This window comes from Protomyctophum bolini, assembly GCF_963924005.1.
Source record: "Protomyctophum bolini genome assembly, chromosome: 4".
Taxonomy (NCBI): domain Eukaryota; kingdom Metazoa; phylum Chordata; class Actinopteri; order Myctophiformes; family Myctophidae; genus Protomyctophum; species Protomyctophum bolini.
In genome coordinates, this window is record NC_137865.1 from 26,968,033 (window position 1) to 26,992,163 (window position 24,131).

The following is a 24,131-nucleotide window of genomic DNA, read 5'->3' on the forward strand; positions in this document are numbered from 1 at the left end:
ACATAACATGAGTAGCTCTTTGCCTGCCTGTCTGTCTGTCCATGAGTAGTTATTTGTCTGTCTGTCAATGAGTAGCTGTCTTACTGTCTGCCTGTCTATGAGTAGCTGTCTGTCTGCCTGCCTGCCTGTCCATGAGTAGCTGTCTGTCTGCCTGTCTGAGTAGCTGTCTGCCTGCCTGCCTAATTGTCCATGAGTAGCTGTCTGTCTGCCTGTCTATGAGTAGCTGTCTGCCTGCCTGCCTAATTGTCCATGAGTAGCTGTCTGTCTGCCTGTCTATGAGTAGCTGTCTGCCTTCCTGCCTGTCCAATTGTCCATGAGTAGCTGTCTGTCTGCCTGTCTATGAGTAGCTGTCTGACTGCCTGCCTGTCCAATTCTCCATGAGTAGCTGTCTGTCTGTCTGCCTGTCTATGAGTAGCTGTCTGCCTGCCTGCCAGCCAGCAAGTTGGTTAACAGAAAATAAATTGTTATGGCTATAGTAAAATAAAATACAATAAACACAATTTGCCTGAAAATAGATTACCCAGCTATGACCTTTTTCATGAAAAAAAATGAGTAGTGATATGGCTGACTGAGTAAAATAAAACAATCTACCTGAAAATAGATAGCTATAAGTGAAGAGCAATTTCCGCAATTTCCATTTCCGCAATTTCCTCAATTTCCATTTCCACCATTTCCGCAATTACCATTTCCGCATTTCCGCAATTTCCATTTCCGCAATTTGGGTTTCATCATTCAAATAAAATAGAATTCTGTCCGTTTAGCTATAAAATTATGTCAGGGAATAGGGATACAGAGTATATGTCTTTCATTTGCATTGCATCTCCCCCCCCCCCCCCCCCCAAGCTTTTATTTTCGTTCGAGTAATAGTACAACTCTAATAGTATTACTACTTATTAATAATGTAATTAAAGAAGAATCTTTTTCTTCTTTTTTTTAGATTTTCATTGGTGGGCCAGTCATAATGGTCCCGCGGGCCTGATGTGGCCCGCGGGCCTGAGGTTGAGTATCACTGCACTAGGATACTGCCATTGTTTGCTCTCAAATAAAATGTATTTTCTCTTACTTTAGTCTTTTACATACAATGAAATGTCAATATAAACAACATTTCTCCATTAAAGAGATCCTATGGGTGACTTGACTTTGATAACAACATACAATACATAACTATTAATCTATGTACAGATTCTGTATTTCATTGTGGTACATTTCCAAGATAACAGGCCGACGAAGCTTCATTGTGGGACCTAGAGGTTGAAAATAAATGAAAAGGAAAAGCTATTAATCTTGACTAGAAAATGACATGCTTTTGAATACAGTAAACAGACAATGCCATTAACAACATTCACTTATTTGTTTAAGAAACTGGCCTTGAATTTACCTAGTTCTCCTCCTGAAACGGAAAAGTCCCTCCTCAGAATGATCCATTTCTGTATGCACTGGGCATTGGAGGTGGCTGCATTGTTGACTCTGTTGATTCCCTCTTGAATGGCCTGGTACACTTCCTTGTCTTTGCCTCCAATGATGTCTGACACGGTGGTTGCCTGGCTCCCCAGCTGCTGGCAGTACTCTACAGCCTCCACACTGAGCTCCTCTTTGGACTCCATGCTTTCCTCACTGCTGCAGCACTAAAGTTTAGTTAAACCTTAGTTATTGTATCTCTGTCAATTCATTGGTGGTCGTGGTGGGTGAATATGACTGTTGTGGTTATTCACTATATATTTTATTACATTTACAAATTTTAGTTTTAGTTATTGACATTTTCACTTCTTCACCAAACAGTGAATACACGGACAAATTGTCTTGGAAACAAATTAAAACAAAAATGATTTAAATACTCAGTGTGCACTACAAAACATAATTTATAGAAGTAAATTTGTTCCGCTTCCGTAATAGGCCTACAACTGTACAATAAGGTTATTACGATATGCAATATGGTTATGGCAGTGGGGGTAAGGGGTTGTTTGCAACAAATGAGGACCCAGGGGATGACCACCTCTATTAAATTTCATAGTAACACAAAATCAATAGGCTGAATGTCTCATTTGCAAGGACGTTTCCTAGGTAGACCTAGCATTGTTAGGAACAATTTGGAAAATCTTATTACAGTAGGAAGCATAGTTACATCCTAGTCAGCTTCCTTGCCTTGGTGGAAAGGTGGGTCTTGGCTGCATAGAATACCATAATACGAGGCATAGAATACCATAAGACGAGGCATTTTTATTTTAACTTCCTCAAACTCAGGTTCAGTTTCTTCTTTAAATAAAACAAAACTACAGATATAGATCTTTTGGACAAAACTGGAACCTAATAAGGAACGTTCCTAACTATAAGTACCAAGGTAATAGGCTGCATCCTTCCAAATGAGACAGAGCCTTATTTGTCTCAAAAGGCTTGTTCTTGCAGTGCGTGAGATCGAGGGCACATCACATGGATACAAATATTCTGAAAAGGATCGACAGACTTAAGACTCCTTGTGCATTTCATTAACCAGGCCTTTTTGTAGTTGCCTACCTAATTTGGGATTTCTGTTAAAGCCCATTTCAACTTGTTTTCATAATTGTTTCTGTTCATTATATTAATTGATACTGTTAGCTTGTAATCTCATTGGTGATATCATTGGTAGGAACTAGGAAGGTTTCTGAATTGTTCATAGCCCACTCTTAGAGTTAAGTGATTAGACGGAAATGGTGCCATCTTAAAAAGAGTATTATGAGGACCAATTATATGAGGATAAGGTTGAAAATGGCGAAATATTTGTAAGATGAAAATCTTCCCCCCAAAAATGTAATTCCATTTTTCTCTAATCATAACAGTTGTATATGACATTATCATATTCACAGCAATTCATGTGTATTACCTTAAAGGTTAAAAGCATTGATAAGAACTTCTTCTTGTCCCCTATCAGCATGGCATTGCTGACGATAGGCAGCTCCTTCTTCACAGCCTCTTCTATAGGAACAGGTGGGATATTCTCTCCTCCTGCTGTGATGATGAGCTCTGAATAGAGAAAGGTCACAATGACATCCTTGCTATTTGTGATGCAGAGCACAATGGCAAAGTGTTCAGTGACCCGAGTCCCATCCTACCAAAACACCATGTACTGTAGGCCTCTGAGCTGAAAGTGGCAAACTCAGCAATTTGCTTTTTGTGTGATTGTCCTACCTTTTATCCTCCCTGTGATATACAAGAAGCCTTCCTCGTCTATTTTCCCTAGGTCTCCAGAACGTAGCCACCCATCTTCATCCAAAGCTCCTCTGGTCTTGTCTTCCATATTTAGGAAACCCATGAAAACGTTACGTCCCCAAAAGCAAATTTCTCCTGTCCCAGCAGAGTCTACGTCTGCTAGCTTGTACCGGCAACCAGGGACCACCTTGCCACAGCTGTCAGAAAGTAACCTTCACTCAGTACACAGAAACACTTACTCTATTCACACTTCAGAGTGTAAACACGCCAACAAGGTAACAATAACAAATCATACGACAATAACAACAAAACATAAAGTAAATAATTGTGGAAGAAATTCATAGTGGCCCAGCAGGCAGCAGGTGCTGTGTGGGAGTATTGAGAAGCGTGTCAGTTTTATGAAAGAAGCTGCAGTGGTGCCATGCAGACTGGGTGATGGATCGGTACATCTCTGTCCGTTTGGCAGTTTGGTGAAGATGTTTTAAAAGCCATAATTCAAAATGAATATTGTTAGTGTGATGTTTGTCTGCTTTAGGCTCACCTTGGTAGTTTGTAAGCTTTGGGACCAGACATAAAGTGTGGTCCTGTGCTCTCACTCATGCCATAGACCTCATACAATCGGATGTTAAGACCTAGGAAGAACTGCATGGTTTCAGTACCAATTGGTGCCGCTCCAGAGAAGAATTTCTGACAGCAAGAGAAACCCAGCTCAGCACGAAGCTTTTCCAGTATGAAGCTGTTTGCCAGGGCAAAGAGAAATGGCTTCTCATCATTTCTAATGGGAAAGGGAAAAAAAGAATGTTGTACGTACCTGTAATTACATTATGTCTCTTAATTATGGCTGTGGGTCCTGAACCTTCAACTCTTGGATGATTTAGAATGTATTAGTAATCATTTTGCTAGCTTTTATACAGATCAAAACAAGTTCTTTGTCAGGATACAACACTGTCGATAATTATAATAATTAATCCTGACATCCCAATTTTGGGCACATTATAGCCGAACATTCTCAAACGAAGCTTAATGGTTAATTTAGACACGTGTTGCAGAGCTAAATTGCAGATCTATAAGCTCACCATACAATGTGTTGTAAGCTTGTATGTAGATCAGCCATTTTCATAGTATGATGTATCATCAGGTTTAAGTGGTTAAACTTCATCAGTACTTACTTTTGTGTACACGTTTTATTTGTTTCCAGACTCACAGACATGGCCCATGTTACCATCTTCTTTCTCACATATCCACACTGACTAATTCCTTCCTTTATCTTCTCCATCATCTTCTCCCACACCCGTGGAACCCCCATGTGAGATGAAGGCTGGACTTCTTTCAATGTTGTTATCAAACTTCCCTAAAAAAAGAGAGTATTTTCACTTAACTCTAATAGAAGTGGAAAGGAATAGTCTACACACTACACAGTAATATTATCTGCATTCAGCATTGATTTAAATGTACAAGAAATGTATGCAACATTTTGTGCACTCTCAGAGTTACAAATGGACACATTAACACTGAGGATGTCACTGTATAATTGATTGTTTTCACTATTCAATAGTTTTCACTATTATTAATACAGTATAGTTGCGACCTTAGGTCGCAGATTACTATGAAAACCTGCAAAACACATCCATCAGTCGTGTCACACCTCTACATAATTATGGTTATCAGTCCATAAGGCCTCGTGACATCACGCCTTGTGACATCACCTGTCCATATATGGCCTTCTCCATATATGAAGATCACGACACTGACCTCATCAAACCTTGGATAAGAATTAAATCTTACAGAATTAATTCCATATGTTGATCTGACCCCCCCATGACAAGCGCCAGCTCAGCAGTCTACCGTCATCCAGGCGGATGCATGCATGTGAGTGATGTGACCTCGCCCTCGGGGCGTCTTACTGGTAAATAATATGTATACAGTATTGTATTTTCATGTTTTCTTAGTCAGCAGTGATTATAGAGATATTATAAAGATTGTATACTGACTTTAGTAGAGTTAAGAGCAAACTGCAACCATCACCATAATGACCTGAGGTATCTCCTGAGAATGAGACAATAATAATAATATGGTTGTAGTGAAACATATGAAATAGGTATGTCGGAACATTTTATCCCTATGTAAACGTTATTCTATTTTTCATCTTTGGGCCGTTGTCACACATTTCAAGAAGTAATCCATTCTAAACCCATTACATGAGTTTATTACCTTTAGGGCATCTGGCTGTGCAAAGTATACAAGCACTCCCCACTGGATTCCCGTCCACAGGTCGTAGATCTGGGCAGCAATGTGACTCAGAGGCAAGTAGCTCACCAAGGACTCCTGTTTAGTGTCTGCAGGCTGCATGTCCCCAACTCTGCTGGCATGATTGGCAGTCCATGTGATCTAAATGCATCAGAGTGTTGGTTGGACAGGATAGACCTTTGACTGTATACAGACAACGTTGACCAGGTAAAACAGTCACCACTGACCTAGTCACACAGTGGCCATTTTGCTATTTGCTATCTGATTTGCAGACCGATAAGTAATCACACTATTCTTACATTGTCATGGCTGAGCATGACTCCTTTTGGTTTGCCTGTGGTACCAGATGTGTAAATCAGGGCACAGCATTGATTGGCTCTCTGACTGCTGATAATGTCATCCACTTCTTTCTCAGAAACATCGAGACTCAGCTCCATGAACTCCTGCCACTATCCCAAAACACCAACATACAATAATCATGTGTCATCATCTGAATTCAAAAGCCACTTCAGTCAGGGTAATATGTAACATGTTTCGGAATTTCTTACAGAATACAGATTGGGTAGCTTCTGCTGGAGAGGTTCACTGTACTGGACTATGGCTTTCAAATGTGGCAGTCTGTCACGTATCTGTTGCATGAGAGTAAAGTGTTTATAGTATGACATATTAATTGCTTTGGGTCAGACTGTCAGACAACATGTCATACAACACTAAAGCCTGAATTAGGCTTAAAGTGCATTCACCATTGTGTTTGATCGTACTATACACAGTATAAATGAAGACTTGCATACTGAATGAAGTAACAATATACCTGCAATATCTTATCCAATTGCTTTTGGTTTTCCACCACAATAATGTTAGCTTTGGAGTCACTGGCCACATAATAGCAAGCCTCTGGGGAGTTGGTTGCATAAATCCCTGTCATTATCCCACTGCAAGGAAGAATATGAAATATTACTGAGGTAGAAAAATAACATGAATGAAGTTACAAAGTGCCATGGATAATGTGAGGTATGAAGTAATGCATATATTGGACACAAACATTGGTTGGGTTAGTTCAATGCAGTGTGTAAGCCAGGCTATGCTTGCTATACTATAGACGGTATTTTTCTCACCCTGCGATGATGGCGCCAATTGCAGAGAAGAACCATTCTGCTGAATTGAATCCTAGTATAGCCACTCCGTGGAATCGTTCTAAACCAAGCTGCACACATTGTAATAAAGAAATATTTTATAGACACTGATCAATTTTCAATGAGAATATTGTCAATATTTATATTAACAGTAATACTATTTTGGGGAACTATACCTTTATAAAGCTCTTGGCTGCTTTCCGGGAGAGCTGATAGTACTCCAAGAAAGTGACCTTTTCCCATTTGTCGTTTTTCTTGCTGGCAAGTGCATACATGCTTCCATATTTGTCCACAGAGGCTTTGAACATCTGATGAACTGTGACAGGTTCTTCTGGACAAGACTCTTCTATCCTCGGCCTGACTGAACCACTGGCTTCAGAGGTCCAGAGAGAGTCTGCTGGAGCAAGACATGCACTGGACAGCACCTCTGCTATGCTCTTCTTCTCTAGAGAGAGAGAGAGAGAGAGAGAGAGAGAGAGAGAGAAATCCAATACTTATTTAGTTATATGAGCAATATTGAATCTGCTGACCAACAGTAGAGCCTAGCTTTGGCATCTGGACAAAGAATGCCCCACACCATCACAGTCCTCTTATTCAGCAGGCCCCTGGTCTGTCTCTATGTAACTCACCAACAGACACCTGCTCTTTGTCCTCTTCCTCACCGTCAGCCATAGACCCCTGAGCTGAGGACACAAGACTGAAACACAGAAAATAAATGGGCTACTGAGAGCTCATATGCATGCACCCCGCTGCCTCACATTCAGCCCATGGATTGGTGATCCAGGCTGATGTTCACATTGGATCACATGATTCTAATTGTTTACCCAGCACAATGTCAAGCTTTAGGTACAGTGTAAAATACTGAGTGGCTATTGAACTCTGAGAGTGTACAAATGGATAAATGAACACTGAGGGTTTTACTGTGTACTCGCAACTAAACCCCTCTCGCTTTGCTTGACAGAGTAGTTCACTGAAAGACTTTTCATTTACATATAGTAGACAGACAGACAGACAGACAGACAGACAGACAGACAGACAGACAGATTGTATTTTTCAATTCAACTATCCAAACAATGTTTTTTTTTTTTCTCCATAGCTCGTGAGACAGATCTGTCACAGTGTCACAAACCTGTTTGCTTTGCATGCAGCTGTCACACATTTACCACATGCTGTTCTACCCCCCCATTTCACCAGCTGTGTTTGCGAGTGATTGATTACACAATTAGAGTACACTAGGCTACCTATTGAGTAGGCCTACATTGAGGACACTATACCTTTACTAATTTCCCAATAAAAAGGCAAATTCTATAATCTAAAATTATTTTAACACCTCTTTTAACCTGTTGTTCCGGTTATGGGCACATTCATTATAGGCAAACATTTTATTTTCTTAACAGGCAACAAAGTATTATGCACACCTGTATGTTCTGAGTCGGGTGCGTACTGCGTAGGCAGGGCTAAATGTATTCAGAAAAATGCACATAAAGTGCACAAAGACCCGCACACCGTCTGCACTTGCAATACGAACTTTATTTATAGGCAACATTTCGGTCAAAGACCTTCTTCAGGCATCTGCTGATAATAGGTAGCCACATAGCTATATACATGTATACACATATAATGACCAATCACAGTCGCCCATAAAGTTCGTATTGCACGTGCAGACGGTGTGCGGGTCTTTGTGCACTTTATGTGCATTTTTATGAATACATTTTCTTAACAAAATCCCCAAATAGTGTAAATAGCAGATCTACAAGCTCACACTGCGCTGCAGAGTAAGCGAGTAGATTGGCCCATAAATATAAATTACCGTTTTTATCTTTATCCATCCACCGGTGTGCCTTCGGACAAACAGTTTGAATGTAAAACAATAAAATAGATATTATCCTGGGAAGATATTATATATCTTTCAATGTGTTCACACTTTTCTATTCAACAACATCAAGGCCTTGATTCAATTTAGTTCAAGAACCTTTTATATGCCCGGTTTCCTTTCCCATCCTTTATTATGCAAATATATAAATAAATACACTGTACTGATTGAAGATGAGGAGTTGGCAATAAGTATTTAAGTAATAATTAATGTGTGTATTCCAGAGTAAAGATCTCTGTCTTTAATGGGGAACTGGCATGAGTGAAGGGAGGATGGAGATTGTCAGATTGTCTAGTATTATAATCATAAATGGTAAATGGTGCATTTATATTGCACTTATATCCAAAGCGCTTTATATATTGTGCATTTCATTCATCCATTCATACACTGAAGGCAGAGGAAACCTGGCACCAACCTTCAGCGTCTTGCTCAAGGACACTCTGGGGGAGCCTGGGATCGAACTGGTTCCCATCCGGCCATGCACTCTCCCCCTGACTCTGAGCCACTGCCACCTCTCATGAATCATGAACTAACACCACAATAGCCAGGTGACAAATATATCTTTGGTTTTGCCAACAGATGAGTGGGATGGTCCCTAATGGGTTTATCCTCCTCACCTTTAGGCTGTCTTAAATCACACTTACCATACATCCTGAATCTCTTCTCAGATAACATTACACTTCCTCCAACAAACCCAATTTTATGGCCTGTGGTATTCATACAGCTGTTGGGACATACCAATATCCTAAAAGTATGTTCCATTTATCTTTAACTTAACATCCTCTCTAAGATATTTTCACAGTAGTGATAGATTAAAAACGTACTGAACATGATCTGTACTAAGAGATGTAAATAATCTGCAATAAGATGTGTAATTACTAGTCCAAAAGCTTTGAAAGAGAGCAGCATCAGTTTGCTGAGTGACCGCCTCCTCAGTATATGGTTTCTTACCTGATAGCAATGTTAGCAACATCCTCCTCATTAAGAAATTCCATTTAGGTTTTTATCAGAATAGATCTCGCCGTGTCTTCACAGCTGGTTGCACTGGTTTGGAACCTTTCAATTCACCCAGAAGAAGTTGTGTGAAGTAGTAAATAAAAAGTTATTTTCTCATGAGACAAGCACCATCTGTAACATCATCAAGCCCCTTGCGGAGGGACAGAGAATGTGATCATGAAAAGACATGCATGCCACTGAAATAAAGTCCAGTGGTCTCCTCTCCCAAGAATATGTACAGAATATAAATGAGTTTGTCTTTTCTTATGTAAATCAGGGAGACTATTAGTTTCTCTTTTATCACATGCCATGGAAAGAGGTCCAAAACTGTTTTCCTTGTGGATCCAGCAAAAAACTGCATGAGGCATTCGTGGTTATAGGCTACTTGCATATTATTTTATTAACTTGCTTTTGTACATTGTTAGTCCTTAATTATTAGTCCTTAATTATGTACTTGTAGAGGTGTTTTCATTGAATTGGAAACTTCCATAACAGAACATATTTAACAGTGTGTATAGAACAACTTGAAACTTGCAAATTAGTAGCCTATTCAGGTGGAGTGGAATAATACCCCCAAAATTAAATCAGAATAAAATTCATATTGTGAGTATAGTCAAGAAACATTTGAAACAGTGGCTCCTCCTGAGTAAAATATCAGAATGTATTGTTTAGTTCAATCTGTGGAATATGTTGATTTCATTTGATGTGCCTAGTAGATGCATGCTACATTCTTATTCCATCCTGTATTTCAGTCTACAGGATTGCAATAGAAATAAAGTATCTTATTGATTACTATTATCAAGTACTTTATAGATTAAGCATTGTATGCAAATACACGTATGTGTATTTTATTGCATCTGTAATCTCTAACTAACTGCGCCTTGACTAACAGTGCAGCCATATGAGTCAATTCATGACCCCTTGAGTGTGACCCCACATGACTGGGCACATTATGTGTTATATATGTTCTGGACTCGAGGTGCTATGTCTTCCTCAGATATTGTTGCTAAATGATGATTCCACACTCTCCTTACCAGTCAGTCAAAAAAAAGTATTCTTCGCTGGAGTTACTGCTGCTAGATGATGGAAACCTCCACACTCTTTCTGTAAAATAAAATGGAAAATATTATTTCTGAATATGGGTGAGAGCTAATGGAGCAAAAAGGGAGTTACATATGCTATAGAAATTAAAGGTCAAAGCACAATTATATATATATTTTTTTCCCAATGTCATTGTTAAGTTTACCAGCCATGCAGCATGTTGTGAGATATCAAGCTAACTGACGAAATGTCTTTCCTGTTGCAACGATAATTTGGAACCACTAAAAACACAAAAAAATGACCCCATGAGTGAATCAATTAATCAACACTCATCAGTCATCATCCAGACTGACCCGTATGAACGGCCCACAGATGCACCAGAAAGTTCCATTCGCGAAAGTTCTGGGTCTTCTCTTCCATGTTCTAATCCATTCACGCGTTGTAATTGGCTAGTTGGTTGTTAGGCAACCACTGAGGGGGACAGCATAATAAATACCGGTATAGGTCTATCTATATTTTATATCTATGCTGTACAGTAACTACAATGACTGTGATAAACTTGACTGTTTGGACCTGACAATACATTTTTTACCGATCTTTTTTATTTCCGGGATCTTTTACATTTTTAGGTAAGTCGCTTACAAAATTCAGTTGTTTGGTTAGCTGTTGCATGACAACCACCAACTAGCCAATCACTGCGCGACCGCCCGACCCTCCCAGCTATGGTATCAAGACGCTATAACTAAAACCAACCCAGCCATCTTCCACAGCAGCTGATCGCACCACAATCTAGGGAATAGCAGCAGCAGCTGTAAAGTAAGTTTCGTCTATTTTCATGAAATAACTCCAACCTCAATAACCTTTCATGGTTAGCTTTGAAGTAAACATATACGATTTGTTTTATTTAATCACGGGTGATTCAGTGTGACAGCATGTGACATACGGCACTAACGTAATGCTGCTGGCATTAATACGATATACGTATATCAAGATAAAGAAAAGACGTGTTCTGTGTAAATATATCACACATTGCACTTGAGGCTAGTATTTGTATAACATAACATTTCTGCTTTATTTTAATTCAGGTTGTCATCATGGTGCATGAAACCGGTTATTACGACATCTTGGGTGTTAGTCCCAAAGCCTCTCCCGACGAAATCAGAAAGGTCTACAGAAAACTTGCATTGAAATATCACCCAGACAAGAATCCCAACGAAGGAGAAAGGGTACGTATCGACATCTCACCGAAAGCCCTGTATGGGCATGCCGCATTTGGAGGGTCTTTCTATTTTAAACTGGGGGCTCGTTGAATTGACAGCAACAGAATGCCTGGAACTTTCCAGAATGATATCTGACTCTGACGTGACGAGTCTCTCCTGTCCACACATACAGTACAGTAATGCTAGCTCCTACAATGATATTAGTCATTAATGGTGAAGTATCCTGTAACCATTAACATTATTATGTTGTAACTTGTAAATGTTGCAAAACCTTCAAGCCCACTAGTAGGCCTACATGTTATTTTCCAAATGTACATTTACTACATTACAGCATGGGCTTGCCAATCAGTCATATTAGACTGACAAGTTAAACTTCTAAGAAACTGGGTTTCATCATAGGATATGCCTATTTTGTTAGCTCCTTTCGGGACCCTTGGTTACCTTTTCTGTATTTGGGACGTCCTAGTTACCAACGTGATGTGCCAATTTAGCCAAATACAGAAAAGGTAGCCTCAGAAACCGCAGGCGTTTTGTTTAGCCTACAGAAAAAGTAACCAACGGAGTCCCGAAAGGGGCTGCCTATTTTGTATATCCAGTCATCTTCAATCTTCATCTTCATAATATACCACTGACATGTAATAGTAGCCTATACCACTTACTGTGGTGAACTTGTCATGCACAAAAGTTGTAAAACTATATACGTGTGTGTGTGTGTGTGTGTGTGTCAACAGTTCAAGCTCATATCACAAGCATACGATGTGCTGTCAGATCCAAAGAAGAGGGACTTGTATGATCAAGGAGGAGAGCAAGCTATCAAGGACGGTAGCATGGGTGGAGGAGGTTCTCCCATGGATGTTTTCAACATGTTCTTTGGAGGTGGTGGAAGAACGCAGAGAGAGAGAAGAGGTGAGGTATATATAAATTTGATTACTGTGAATGCTTGTTGACAGACCTTTAGGAATCACACTATGATGTCTTGTGTCCATGTCATTTAGGTAAGAATGTAGTTCATCAGCTTGCTGTCACCCTGGAAGAGATGTATAACGGATCCACCAGGAAACTTGGGCTACAGAAAAATATGATTTGTGACAAGTGCGAAGGTGAGTAATCGTTCCAATCGCTTATTACTCTAGATGTTTTATCAACAGAAACTTTTATTATTATTAAAGCTACCTGGTAGGGACATTACTGGTTAACAAGAGGCTATAAACTCGAGGCTTACTCTAGGAGTCTAGGGCAACAGGTGTGAGAGGCCATTATGAAAGTCCTTAAGCAAAAAGAAGGGTCTCGCACACTGAAGGAAGAATGCAGCTATTTGGATGCAAAAAATCTTTACCTAAAATGTACTGTAGGTGACACAGGTTTGAATACCAGGTAGTAGGACATAAGTTATGGATTGTAGTTAAATGATGGCAAACACAGTGTTTCTCAATTTCTTACAGGTTATGGTGGTAAAAAAAAAGGTACACTGATACAATGCTCGAGTTGTAAAGGAAGAGGTCACAATGTTTTTTTCAATTTCTTACAGGTTATGGTGGTAAAAAAGGTACACTGATGCAATGCTCGAGTTGTAAAGGAAGAGGTGTCCAAATCAAAGTACAACAGATCGGGCCAGGCATGATTCAGCAAATGCAAAGCATGTGTGCTGACTGTCAGGGAGAGGGCGAACAATTTAACTCCAAGGACCGCTGCAAGAACTGTAATGGGCACAAAGTGGAACGCAAGAAAAAGATTCTTGAGGTTCACGTTGACAAAGGTACTACTCTTAACATGTCAAAGATAAAAGCATACAGTCATTTCTTAAATGATGGAAATCTTGTAATTTTAGGCTAACAAATGTAATATGTGTTGTGTCATGTAGGAATGAAAGATGGTCAGAAAATCACATTCCATGGAGAAGGTGACCAGGAACCAGGCCTAGAGCCTGGTGATGTCATCATTGTGCTGGAACAGAAGGAGCATCCTGTTTTCCAGAGACAGGATGATAATCTGATTATGAAAATGGATATCAAGCTTGTTGATGCTCTCTGTGGTTTTAAGAAGACTATTCCCACATTAGATAACAGAACACTGATCATCAGCTCACATCCAGGTAATTTACAGGGGTTAAACCATTTTACGACACTTGAATGTCTAATAAATAAGACTATGAGGTAGCGTTGTTTAAAACTATGTATTTTAACAGGGGAAGTTGTGAAGCACGACGACATGAAATGTGTCCAAAATGAAGGAATGCCAATTTACAAGGATCCTTGTGAAAGGGGACAGCTATTCATTCAGTTCAAGGTGAGAACACCAATATTGACAACCAATAATAATGTATGAGGTTTGAGTTTTCTGTTAATCTTCTTTTTTACTTATATTATTAATTATTTTGTACTTATATTAATTATTATTATTTATTTTGGTTCTGTAAACCAATAGGGTAGGCAATTATGTGAAAATAATTCAAAGCTTGACAGGCTCCCAATGGGTACAGGCTTTAGTTTCGACATACTATTGGTCCGACGACAACCTACCTCAAACCCTAACCTAACCATAACCGCAAGCAGGGAGCAGCGTATGTTTGCCAACCTTAACGCATGTTAATCCGGTCGTTTTCCGCATGTCAGTCCAATGGTATGTCGGGAAAGCGTGCGCACCCCCTCCCAATGATGCACGTTTGAGAGAAACTAAATTCATTTTATAACCCCTCCCCAGGTTGAATTCCCAGAGAAGTACTGGCTTCCAGAACATCTAATGTACCAGCTGGAGAATCTGCTTCCTTCCAGGGCAGATGTGAAGATATCTGATGATATGGAGGAAGTTGATCTCTGCGAAGTGGATCCTCAGTCAGACTCAAAACGTAGAAGCCAAAGTAGGGAGGCTTATGATGAAGACGAGGGGGGCTCTCAGGAGGGTGGGGTGCAATGTCAGACACAGTAAATGTAGTGTATGTGAAATACTGTACATGTATATGCCTTAAGAGCCTCTACATCTAAAATTATGCACAAGTTAGCTGAAATGCTAGTTTATAACATCTGCCAATATCACCACAATGTGTCATTTTCCTAGTAAAGCTATTCAAGTTTTATTTCAACACATTAGTACTGCTCTACCAAAGTAATGTTACAACATCAGACATATTGTTGTCCGTTCTGTCAAATATTTAAAGACTTCTTTTATATGTTTGTTCATGAGAAATGTACATGTGCTCATTCAGAAACTGAAAGGATTACTTGTATGCTTTCTATGAAGGTAACTTTCCTCATGACATCTCATTCAGTGTTTAGCCTTTATTTATTATTTCTCAATAAAACCAAATGCCGTCACATTTTTCACCAGCTTCGTGCTTTATTCTTTATATAGGGTGGAATCATTCAAATTAACAAAAGGTGGGTTTAATAGTAGTTATCACCATAAATGAGGTCTGGTATATCATGACCCTAACCATAGTCTGGCTCAATGACAGAAATAACCTGTCAATACATAGTGAATGTGTAACTATAAAGCTCTTCATTCATTGTAATCAATGAAAAATTAAGGCATTGTTCAGTGAGGTCCCAATTACAATTGTCGTTCAGTGTTGCTTCCTCCTGAAAGAGCAACCTGGAAGAAAAGTAAAACAAAATGGAGTTCTATTCCATTTAAACCAGCAGATACATTGTAATAAGGATAGTTGTGCTGTATTCGTAGTCTAGACCTTGCCACAGCCTAATGAATTTGTATGAGAGCTGAACTTACCCTCTGTCAGTCTGGCCTTTCCTCCGGTTGGCTGGCAGAGCACAGTTGAGCATCCCACACAGAGAACCACTGTCTGTGCATGGCTAAAGACAGTAGTAATCTTGTAGCATCCTGAAATGAATGTAATTGCATGGTAAATAAAATAAATAATATACATTCATATCTAATTTCATGTGAAAATTTCAATAGACTGCTGCAATGGGCCGGTTCAATAAACACTATAAAACAATCTTGTTCTACTCTATACTAACTTATGTACAATCATTATGCAATCACGATAGTCCAAGTACAATTGTAAATTGTGAAAAAGAAATATAGTCTATGCATATATACATACAAAAAATAGCAACTAAAAAGTATAGTGTTTAGCATAGACCTTACAACAAAACAAAATGGCCAATGTCTGCATGACGGGAGCTTGTATGACAGAATTTTAGTTCACCCACTATTCTTTACCGACAGAGATTAATTATTTTACATTTCATCCTTGCAAAGTCATCAATGGGCCTAATTTGATGAAGATTAATATATTTGATTAGTTTACTTCTCTCTCAAATAGAGTACACTGAGAGACACTCCTTGCTAGTCAAGTGCAGATACTGATCTGCTGAAAGGGTAGTCAGTGCCTGCATCTTATTGACTAACATCAAATTTGTGATGAATAGTAATTTTAATAATATATATATTCAACATATCTGATAAATAATTAACCGAATGTCTTTCTGTCCTAGCCCCCCCCCCCCCCCCCTTGCTCCTTACTTGCTTGCCCAGGTGATCTGCATTTGAACCCAGATATTGACCATTCTATTATGCAGGGTCTCTCAACGCCCTTTTTCCAAATTAAACACAATTAACGCTGTATATGACATTTATATAGTTACTCCATTCCGTATACCTCCATTTCAGATCACGTGACAGGCATATTGTGGAGAAGCGGTTGCGTTACATTCTTGCCTATCACATTTTGTTCCCTTCTGGCCGCAGCATACCCTCAGGACACTCCAAGCCTCATAACAACACTGCCTACACTCACGTGGACTCGTGTTTTTGGCCGTGAACATCTGTACATTGATCCATTTAACTACTAAACAAAAGACAGGCTCTTCTAACTTCTACAACATGCCAAAACGGACATTGCAGCTCCTCACATGCAATGGCAGAAAAGGGCACACACGTGTGTGTGTGTGTGTGTGTGTGTGTGTGTGTGTGTGTGTGTGTGTGTGTGTGTGTCACTGTGTCTCATTAGTTCACTTCATTATACCAAAAACAACTCGATCATGGACATGACAGGTGTGACGTCCGCTGCCTTCAACATACCTGGGCATTTCACATCCATGAAGTATGAGTTTGGGCACTGAACAAGTCTTTTCTTTTTGTGCTGTCTTTTCTCTAGTTCCACAGAAGGATGGAGAAGGTCTCTGGCCAGCTAGGGGGAAAAAACAGCAATCCATTAGTCAAAAATGTCCTTAATAACAGAATGCCAGAAATTGTGAGATCTGTAAAGTAGTGATAGCAAAAGAAACAATGCAAACGCATAGCTCCCTGCATCATGTAAGCATCATTGTGTAGCAGCATCATTCAATATTATACTAACACACCCAGGGTGTGCTTCAGTGCTTTCAAAACAACAATCTTGGCAAGTTGGCAGTGCCATTAGAGATATGCACATACTCAGGGTTAGGCAGGCATCTACCTCTTTTTTTTATTCAACATGGTGATCAGATTAGGCTACTACTTATGTGATGTTTAATGTGCATACAAATCTCTCCATATACCGGTAGTCATAATTTATCTTGTTATTCAAAGTAAATTATATAAGATAAAAGCAATAATGGGTGACTGACTATTTTGACAGCTTAATAATAACTAAAATATTTGTAGCCTACCTTGCGCGCACGCACATTCACACACACCTGAATGACCTCAGTATGATTTCACCAATGTCCATACTTTGTGCTATTTTGACCAATGAACATTATTTTCTTCCTTACATTTTTTTATATTATTTCTGTTTATTATTGCTACTACAACAATGTTGGGGAACCAACACTCTCTCTCACACACACACACACTTTTTATTTATTGCCAGACGGTGAAAACCACCGTTCTGACCGTTGCTCTTATCCTTAAATAACCAGCCAGCTCAACTGGCTGATTCTTCTAATTCCTAAATCGAAACACAGATTACTGTGTTGTTTGTAAACTATATAGTTAGTATATACACGTCAAGTGAAGCATTTCAACAAATGTCCAAAAAACACATTGTGTGCTGTGTGCTTAATAGTAATGTTGTGTTTCAGCAAGTAGCCTCCACCCAACGACCAAACTACCCACACACACACACACACACTGCGAGCAGAGCTCGGCTGAGCTACGCAACATGTCAGCCATGCGCCATGTGCTGCTATGGCTACAACACAGCTCCAAAGTAGCATGCTGCGAACACAACTCACACAAACGTCAAGAAACAACACGGTACTTTTGACACACGAATCACACAAACAGCTGACAACGCATGCACAACGATGTTATTGTTAGCAACAGTAAAATAAAAACAAACGTGTTACTTACAGGCATTTTCACGGAGCTGGGTTTGCTTTCCTAGTTCACATACGTACGCAAAGGCTGATTGGCTCACTGACTGACAGGAACTCCTAGACCACGACTACAAATTATATTCTTTAAACATATATTATTATTGTCATTAAGGCTATTGTCAGAAATATTAACAGCACAAGGTACAGGCACAGTCATACACTGTGGTCCATTGTGATCCTGTGTGATTCAGTTAATCAACATAGAATAATAATAAAATAAAATACACATCATTAAAAAAATCTAAAACATTATCAAGACATTTAAATTTAATTGGCAATGAGAACATAACCAAATAAAGTAAATAAAGCAATGACTCATGCCATATTTCATAATTATGTTGTTGTTTTGGGGCTGTAAGCTTCAGGAAACCGGACGACGGACTCTATCTATAAACTACATAGACCATTAGGCAAAGGATGAACGTGACGTCATGTCATTCCTCCCTGCCCACGGCCGCTACAGACGTCAGACAGCTGGTGAGGATTTCCAGAGAGGGAGATCCTTCAGCGTATTACACCGTTATTAATGTAGGACAGAAGTGTTTTTAATGGCGAAAACGTACGATTACCTTTTCAAGTTACTGCTTATTGGAGACAGTGGTGTCGGCAAGACATGTCTGCTTTTCAGGTTCAGCGAAGACGCGTTCAATACCACCTTTATATCAACAATAGGTGAGTCTACCATTGAGCTAGCGAGACCAGGCAGATATCAGCGGGTAATATTCTCTAACAGCCACCGCCTATTGTAAACCTGCTGAATAGAATAGGTCAGGATAAACCTACCTGAAATATAGTTTGCTTCTGTATTTAATTATGCAGTGCGCTTGTTCTACCATGTTAGCATTTATTTATTTATTTTAATTATTTTATTGTTGTGCAGGTATAGATTTCAAAATCAGAACAATAGAGCTGAATGGAAAGAGAGTCAAACTTCAAATTTGGTAAGTGTGAAATGGTTCCAGCTTTTTCCTGTCTTAGTGCCTGTAGTAGGCTAGCTAAACAAGCAACATGAACATGCATTTCCTATTGTTTATGTGTTGAAATGGCTATAGCATATTTCATTTTCATTCTGCAGGGACACAGCAGGGCAGGAGAGGTTCCGAACAATTACTACAGCATATTACAGAGGAGCCATGGTGAGGCACTCCAACCTTTGTGTCATTAAAGGAAATTGTATTGTTGGGGCTGTGAAATTGTGTGTGAATATAAATATTTCTCTCCACAACTCTACAGGGGATTTTACTGGTCTATGACATCTGCAACGAGAAGTCATTTGAGAACATAAAAAACTGGATTCGAAATATTGAAGAGGTGAGCTTTGAATTTAAACTGATCATATAAAAAAATATCTACTGTAGTTTATAGTAGTAGCTATAGTAGTATTTATTTCACTTAGGCCTATAGAATTAGCATTTGTTAAAAAAATAAAAAATAAACTAAGCATATAAACTGTAAAAGAAGTAGACATAAATAGCATGATAACACACGATTGGTGACTTTGCTTCATGACTCTTTCAATTTCTTCCCCAGCATGCATCAACTGATGTCGAGAAGATTATCTTGGGTAACAAATGTGACATGACTGACAGGAGACAGGTGTCCAAAGACAGGGGTGAAAAAGTGAGTCTCTAGTCTAAACTAGACCATCACTGAGTGACAACTGACACGTGGGTCCAAATGCACTGTATGCTTTTGGACAATGAATAATATCAACACATGTGAATCTCTATTTTCCCCAGCTGGCTATTGATTATGGAATTAAGTTCTTGGAAACCAGCGCAAAGTCTGGCTTAAATGTTGAAGAGGTAAATTGAAAGAGACTTTACTTTTCATGGTTTCTGCCCACTAAAAATCCATGTATCATTATGTAATAAGTTCTTGTATACTTTTTTATAGGCTTTTTATACTATTGGCAGAGACATAATGAATAACCTGAGTACGAAGACCGTAAGTACAATTCATAGATTAATTCATACTGAAATCAATACTAAACTTTGCATATTGCAATTCTTTTGTGCTAATGAGATTTTCCTCCTTTGTTTTCCTCTGACAGACTGACAGCAACGCAGGAGTTGGCGGGCCTGTCAAAATTACAGATAAAAAGTCAAAGAAACTCAAATTCTTCAAGTGTTCACTGCTCTAGACGAGCGTGTCTGTTGGTGACATTCTTATAACAGCAGCGGTCATGTTCTGATGACTGTACTGCTAGGTGAAGCTCACATGCAGATGGACAAGATCCTTACATGATGTGCAAAAACAGAAGAGGATGTATAAGATATCTGCTTGTGCATTGAGGGTCAACTCTTGCATAAGTTGCCCTTGCTTAGTGTTTAACTCTGAGAAAGGAGCAAATCTGTAATCATGGACATAGTCCCACTTAATGTCAGTGGATGGAACTAATCATTTCTGATGTCCCAGACACATATGATGTCTTACAGTAAAGAGGGATATTAAGTTTCCTTCGTATTCAGGCCTTTCCCACATCTTTTTGTCACATATGACAGTGCAAGCATTGAATGTATATCTTTGTTCATTCAGCCTCATGTTGTACAGGCAACACAACTCAACTGTAACTGTTAATGCCTGTCAGCCAGCAACAACAATGTTACGGCAGACAACAAAATGTTTAGGCCTAACATATTCTCTTTTGTAAAATGTTTATTCAGTGGTAGTTTGTCATTGTTCAAATGTGATTGGGTTGTTGGATTCCTGGAAAGAATCTTGAATGTATACATTGTATTACAGTAATGTCAGTATTTGCCTTTGCATGAAATTATAGGGCATTGGTTAGCTGTTTGTGATTAAACACACAAGAGAAAATATACCTACAAATGTTATTTAAAAGTATTGTCATGTTGAAATTGAATATTTCTGTCAGCATATATTATGCCACAGCAAATGTATCAATTAGTGATTATATTTAACGTTTATTTTCACCATATATACAGTATACATCAAACATTTACAGACACTGACTTGGCAATGATGCTTAATATTTTGAATTCCTTAAACTATGACAGAGAATGTAAATGTGTGTCTTTGTATGATATGTTACACCAATGCAACAGTTAAAATAAAGAGAGTAAAGAAAGTGGATCTTCAATCACTGGCTTGTGATTATTGATGGTGAAGAATTTGGTAACGTGTTTTAATTGCCATTCTCCCCACCAGTGTAAGAGCAGCTTTAAAAACATGGTCAATATTCTGTCTCAGTCGGCAGTCTCATTTCATTTTCATGCGAATCTTCTTTTCTGGTTCTCCCCCCTCAGCAACTCTTCTGCCTGATTTATACTTGGTTGTTCATCCTGGCTGTCACGCACTGAATATAGTGAATACTGTATGTACAAGCTCACAACATTGTGAGCTTCTAGATCTGATATTTTCTGTGTATGATACTGGCACACAACTAAGTATAACAGGCCTAACAGGTATGTTCCATTTACTATTGGTCAGTCCCTTCTGAACAATTATTCACCTCTGTTCCTCCTTGCATGGACTTCCTCCTCTGCAAGTCTGTTACTTCTTCTGGTTCTGTGCTTTCTTGTGCGTCTTCCACTTTATTTTCTGGTTCCGACCTCATGTCCTCATCTTCGGGTTTAAGTGCTGACACTTCGCATTCTACGACAATGTTTGTTTCACTCGTGGAGGCATTGGGCTCGCTCTCAGCCAACTGCATTGCTTTCCTGTCACCAGCATTCCAGCTCTGTGATCTGTGGGGGGGGAACAAAGTTGTGTCTGCTACGGTTAGATAATCAGCATTGTCTTTTGGGGCGCTCTCCTCTTTCATGTTTGTTTGGTCTCCTTTGGGATCTGATGGAGGTGAAGGTGTTTCTGCAGTTCCTAACAAAGTAGTTAGTTTAGTCTGTTGCTCTTCTTTATTAGGTTCCATCGGCTGTGAAAGATCATCAAGTTGCTGGGCACGAGTTCGGACCGCAGACACTTTCGGCATGTGTCCAGAGAGGCTGGGGTGAACCTTATACTCCAAGTTGGCTGGCCACTGATTCGGTGCCTTAGCTACCTGCTCCACCAGAGATCTGTAGTCTGGAGGTTGTAGTGCTTCATCGCCTGCATCGGCTGGGTTGAAGATGATGCCGCTCATGGCCCTCTTCTTTTGTGTGGTAGGTGATGTGCTTCCACTCTCAGTAGGACAATATCTCATAGATTTAGTTCTCTTGGGGGAGGATGTCGGAGGGGGCAGCTTCACCCTCTCTGCAGGTTCCAACAAAGCTAGTTCAGTCTGATGCTCCTCTTTTTTAGGTTCCATCGGCTGTGAAAGAGCATCAAGTTGCTGGGCACGAGTTTGGATCACTGACACTTTCGGCATGTGTCCAGCAAGGCTGGGATGAACCTTATACTCCAAGTTGGCTGGCCACTGATTCGGTGCTTTGGCTACCTGCTCCACCAGAGATCTGTAGTCTGGAGGTTGTAGTGCTTCATCGCCTGCATCGGCAGGGTTGAAGATGATGCCGCTCATGGCCCTCTTCTTTTGTGTGGTAGGTGATGTGCTTCCGCTCTCAGTAGGACAATATCTCATAGATTTAGTTCTCTTGGGGGAGGATGTCGGTGGAGGCAGCATCGCCCTCTCTGCATTTTCCCAAAAAGTTAGTTCAGTCTGATGCTCTTCTTTATTAGGTTCCATCGGCTGTGAAAGAGCATCAAGCTGCTGGGCACGAGTTTGGACCACAGACACTTTCGGCATGTGTCCAGAGAGGCTTGGGTGAACCGTATACTCCAAGTTGGCTGGCCACTGATTCGGTGCTTTGGCTACCTGCTCCACCAGAGATCTGTAGTCTGGAGGTTGTAGTGCTTCATCGGCTGGGTTGAAGATTATGCCGCTCATGGCCCTCTTTCTTTGTTTGGTAGGAGAGGTGCTCTCACTAGGACCATATCTCATAGATCTAGTCTTCTTGGGGGAGGATGTAGGTGGGGGCAGCCTCGCCCTATCTGTGCATTGGACTGCTATCTCGGGCACTACTATTTTTGGTTGATCCTCAGGATTTATTGACAAGATACTCATAGCTCTCCTCCTTGTGCCAGGAGATGGGGTTTGGCCTTCGATTGGATAACACATCAAGGACTTAGCCCTTTTTGGAGAGAGGGAGCAAACCGGCTTCAGTTTTTCTGTCGTCCAGCCTGCTTTCAGGAGTGCTTTGTCGAGAGGATCCACTGCCATCGCTGTGGGCTCATGGGAAATAGCCTCTCTACTTCCTGCCCCAGAGAGAGACTTCTGGTCACATGGGGATATCAGGATATCCACACATGAACTGGGGCGTGATCTGTCTATGTTGCCGACATCTAAGGTATTGCCATACTCCTTGATGCTAACACGAGTAGTGGGGGCTTGTCGCACAGGCTTCTGACTTTCTGGGCCCGTCTTAGCCACATCATCGGTCACCGCCTCCCTCTGCTTCTCCCTCTGCTCCTCCATGTCCATGTGGAAGCGGTACAGACTGTAACCATCAGCGCTGTTAATGCTGCCCTGGCGAAAGAGACCATGTTCACCCACTGAGGAGTTCCGTGAGTGACTGCGGGTCAGTTCCAATTTATCCACCCCAGCGAGCTTCTCCAAGGCAACCGCCATCCGACCGTGGATCTCCTCCAGCTGGGCCAGGCGCAGGTCCACTGTCTGCAAGGAGGCCTTCATGGTGTTTTCCCTCTCGTTCACCTCCTCCAGACGCATGGACATGTTCTCCACTCTGCAAAGGACACCATGCAGGAACGTCAGGAGATGTCAAGATTTATTCTTTTTTACGAATGTAATATTAATTCGAAGGATAACTGACCGTTCAGAAGTGACTTTGATGCGCTCATCAGTGGAGGATTGCTGCTCATCTTCCTTCTGCCGAAAGTATTCCTCGACACACTGCTCCTCAAACTCGTACAGAGTCTTTAGCTCCTCTGGGTTTAGCCTCAGCTCTGTAGGAAACATTTTAGAATATCATATAGAGGAAAGAATTAACTTATTAAGTCATGGTGTATTTGCCAAAAAACATTCTGTGCGTAATAGAGCTTTGTCGATTCAAGAACCATACACCGATTACAGATCTCACCTAGCCTTCGCCATACAATGAATCCTACTCTATCTCCTCTGTGTCTTAAGTGTAAAATTGAAGAGGGG

The 24,131-nt window shown here is 40.2% G+C and overlaps 4 protein-coding genes across 4 annotated transcripts; 2 read left to right on the forward strand and 2 right to left on the reverse strand.

The window, feature by feature from the left end:
* Positions 1–961: 961 nt before the first annotated feature.
* acsbg1 (acyl-CoA synthetase bubblegum family member 1) lies at positions 962–12,777 on the reverse strand. Its single transcript, XM_080762027.1, has 16 exons — positions 12,646–12,777; positions 10,467–10,536; positions 9,388–9,471; positions 7,193–7,260; positions 6,740–7,008; positions 6,546–6,634; positions 6,242–6,362; positions 5,979–6,059; positions 5,730–5,879; positions 5,395–5,571; positions 4,353–4,534; positions 3,725–3,958; positions 3,163–3,380; positions 2,858–2,997; positions 1,379–1,625; positions 962–1,244 (listed from the first exon to the last, which is right to left on the reverse strand). The coding sequence occupies exons 3-16, from the start codon at positions 9,429–9,431 to the stop codon at positions 1,168–1,170; spliced, it is 2,097 nt and encodes a 698-aa protein (XP_080618153.1). The 5' UTR covers positions 9,432–9,471; positions 10,467–10,536; positions 12,646–12,777; the 3' UTR covers positions 962–1,167.
* On the forward strand, positions 11,151–15,004 carry dnaja (DnaJ heat shock protein family (Hsp40) member A). Its single transcript, XM_080762028.1, has 8 exons — positions 11,151–11,289; positions 11,559–11,699; positions 12,425–12,599; positions 12,689–12,793; positions 13,222–13,449; positions 13,555–13,785; positions 13,879–13,979; positions 14,394–15,004. Exons 2-8 carry the CDS (start codon positions 11,568–11,570, stop codon positions 14,616–14,618), a joined length of 1,197 nt encoding a protein of 398 aa, XP_080618154.1. The 5' UTR covers positions 11,151–11,289; positions 11,559–11,567; the 3' UTR covers positions 14,619–15,004.
* Positions 15,005–18,068, reverse strand: rps27l (ribosomal protein S27 like). The gene is made up of 4 exons (XM_080762029.1): positions 17,988–18,068; positions 16,734–16,842; positions 15,417–15,527; positions 15,005–15,281 (listed from the first exon to the last, which is right to left on the reverse strand). The coding sequence occupies exons 1-4, from the start codon at positions 17,991–17,993 to the stop codon at positions 15,253–15,255; spliced, it is 255 nt and encodes an 84-aa protein (XP_080618155.1). The 5' UTR covers positions 17,994–18,068; the 3' UTR covers positions 15,005–15,252.
* Positions 18,069–18,390: 322 nt separating this feature from the next.
* Positions 18,391–21,102, forward strand: LOC308313730 (ras-related protein Rab-8B). Its single transcript, XM_080761017.1, has 8 exons — positions 18,391–18,685; positions 18,894–18,954; positions 19,089–19,149; positions 19,247–19,324; positions 19,544–19,633; positions 19,753–19,818; positions 19,910–19,960; positions 20,067–21,102. The coding sequence occupies exons 1-8, from the start codon at positions 18,562–18,564 to the stop codon at positions 20,154–20,156; spliced, it is 621 nt and encodes a 206-aa protein (XP_080617143.1). The 5' UTR covers positions 18,391–18,561; the 3' UTR covers positions 20,157–21,102.
* The last annotated feature ends 3,029 nt before the right edge of the window (positions 21,103–24,131 follow it).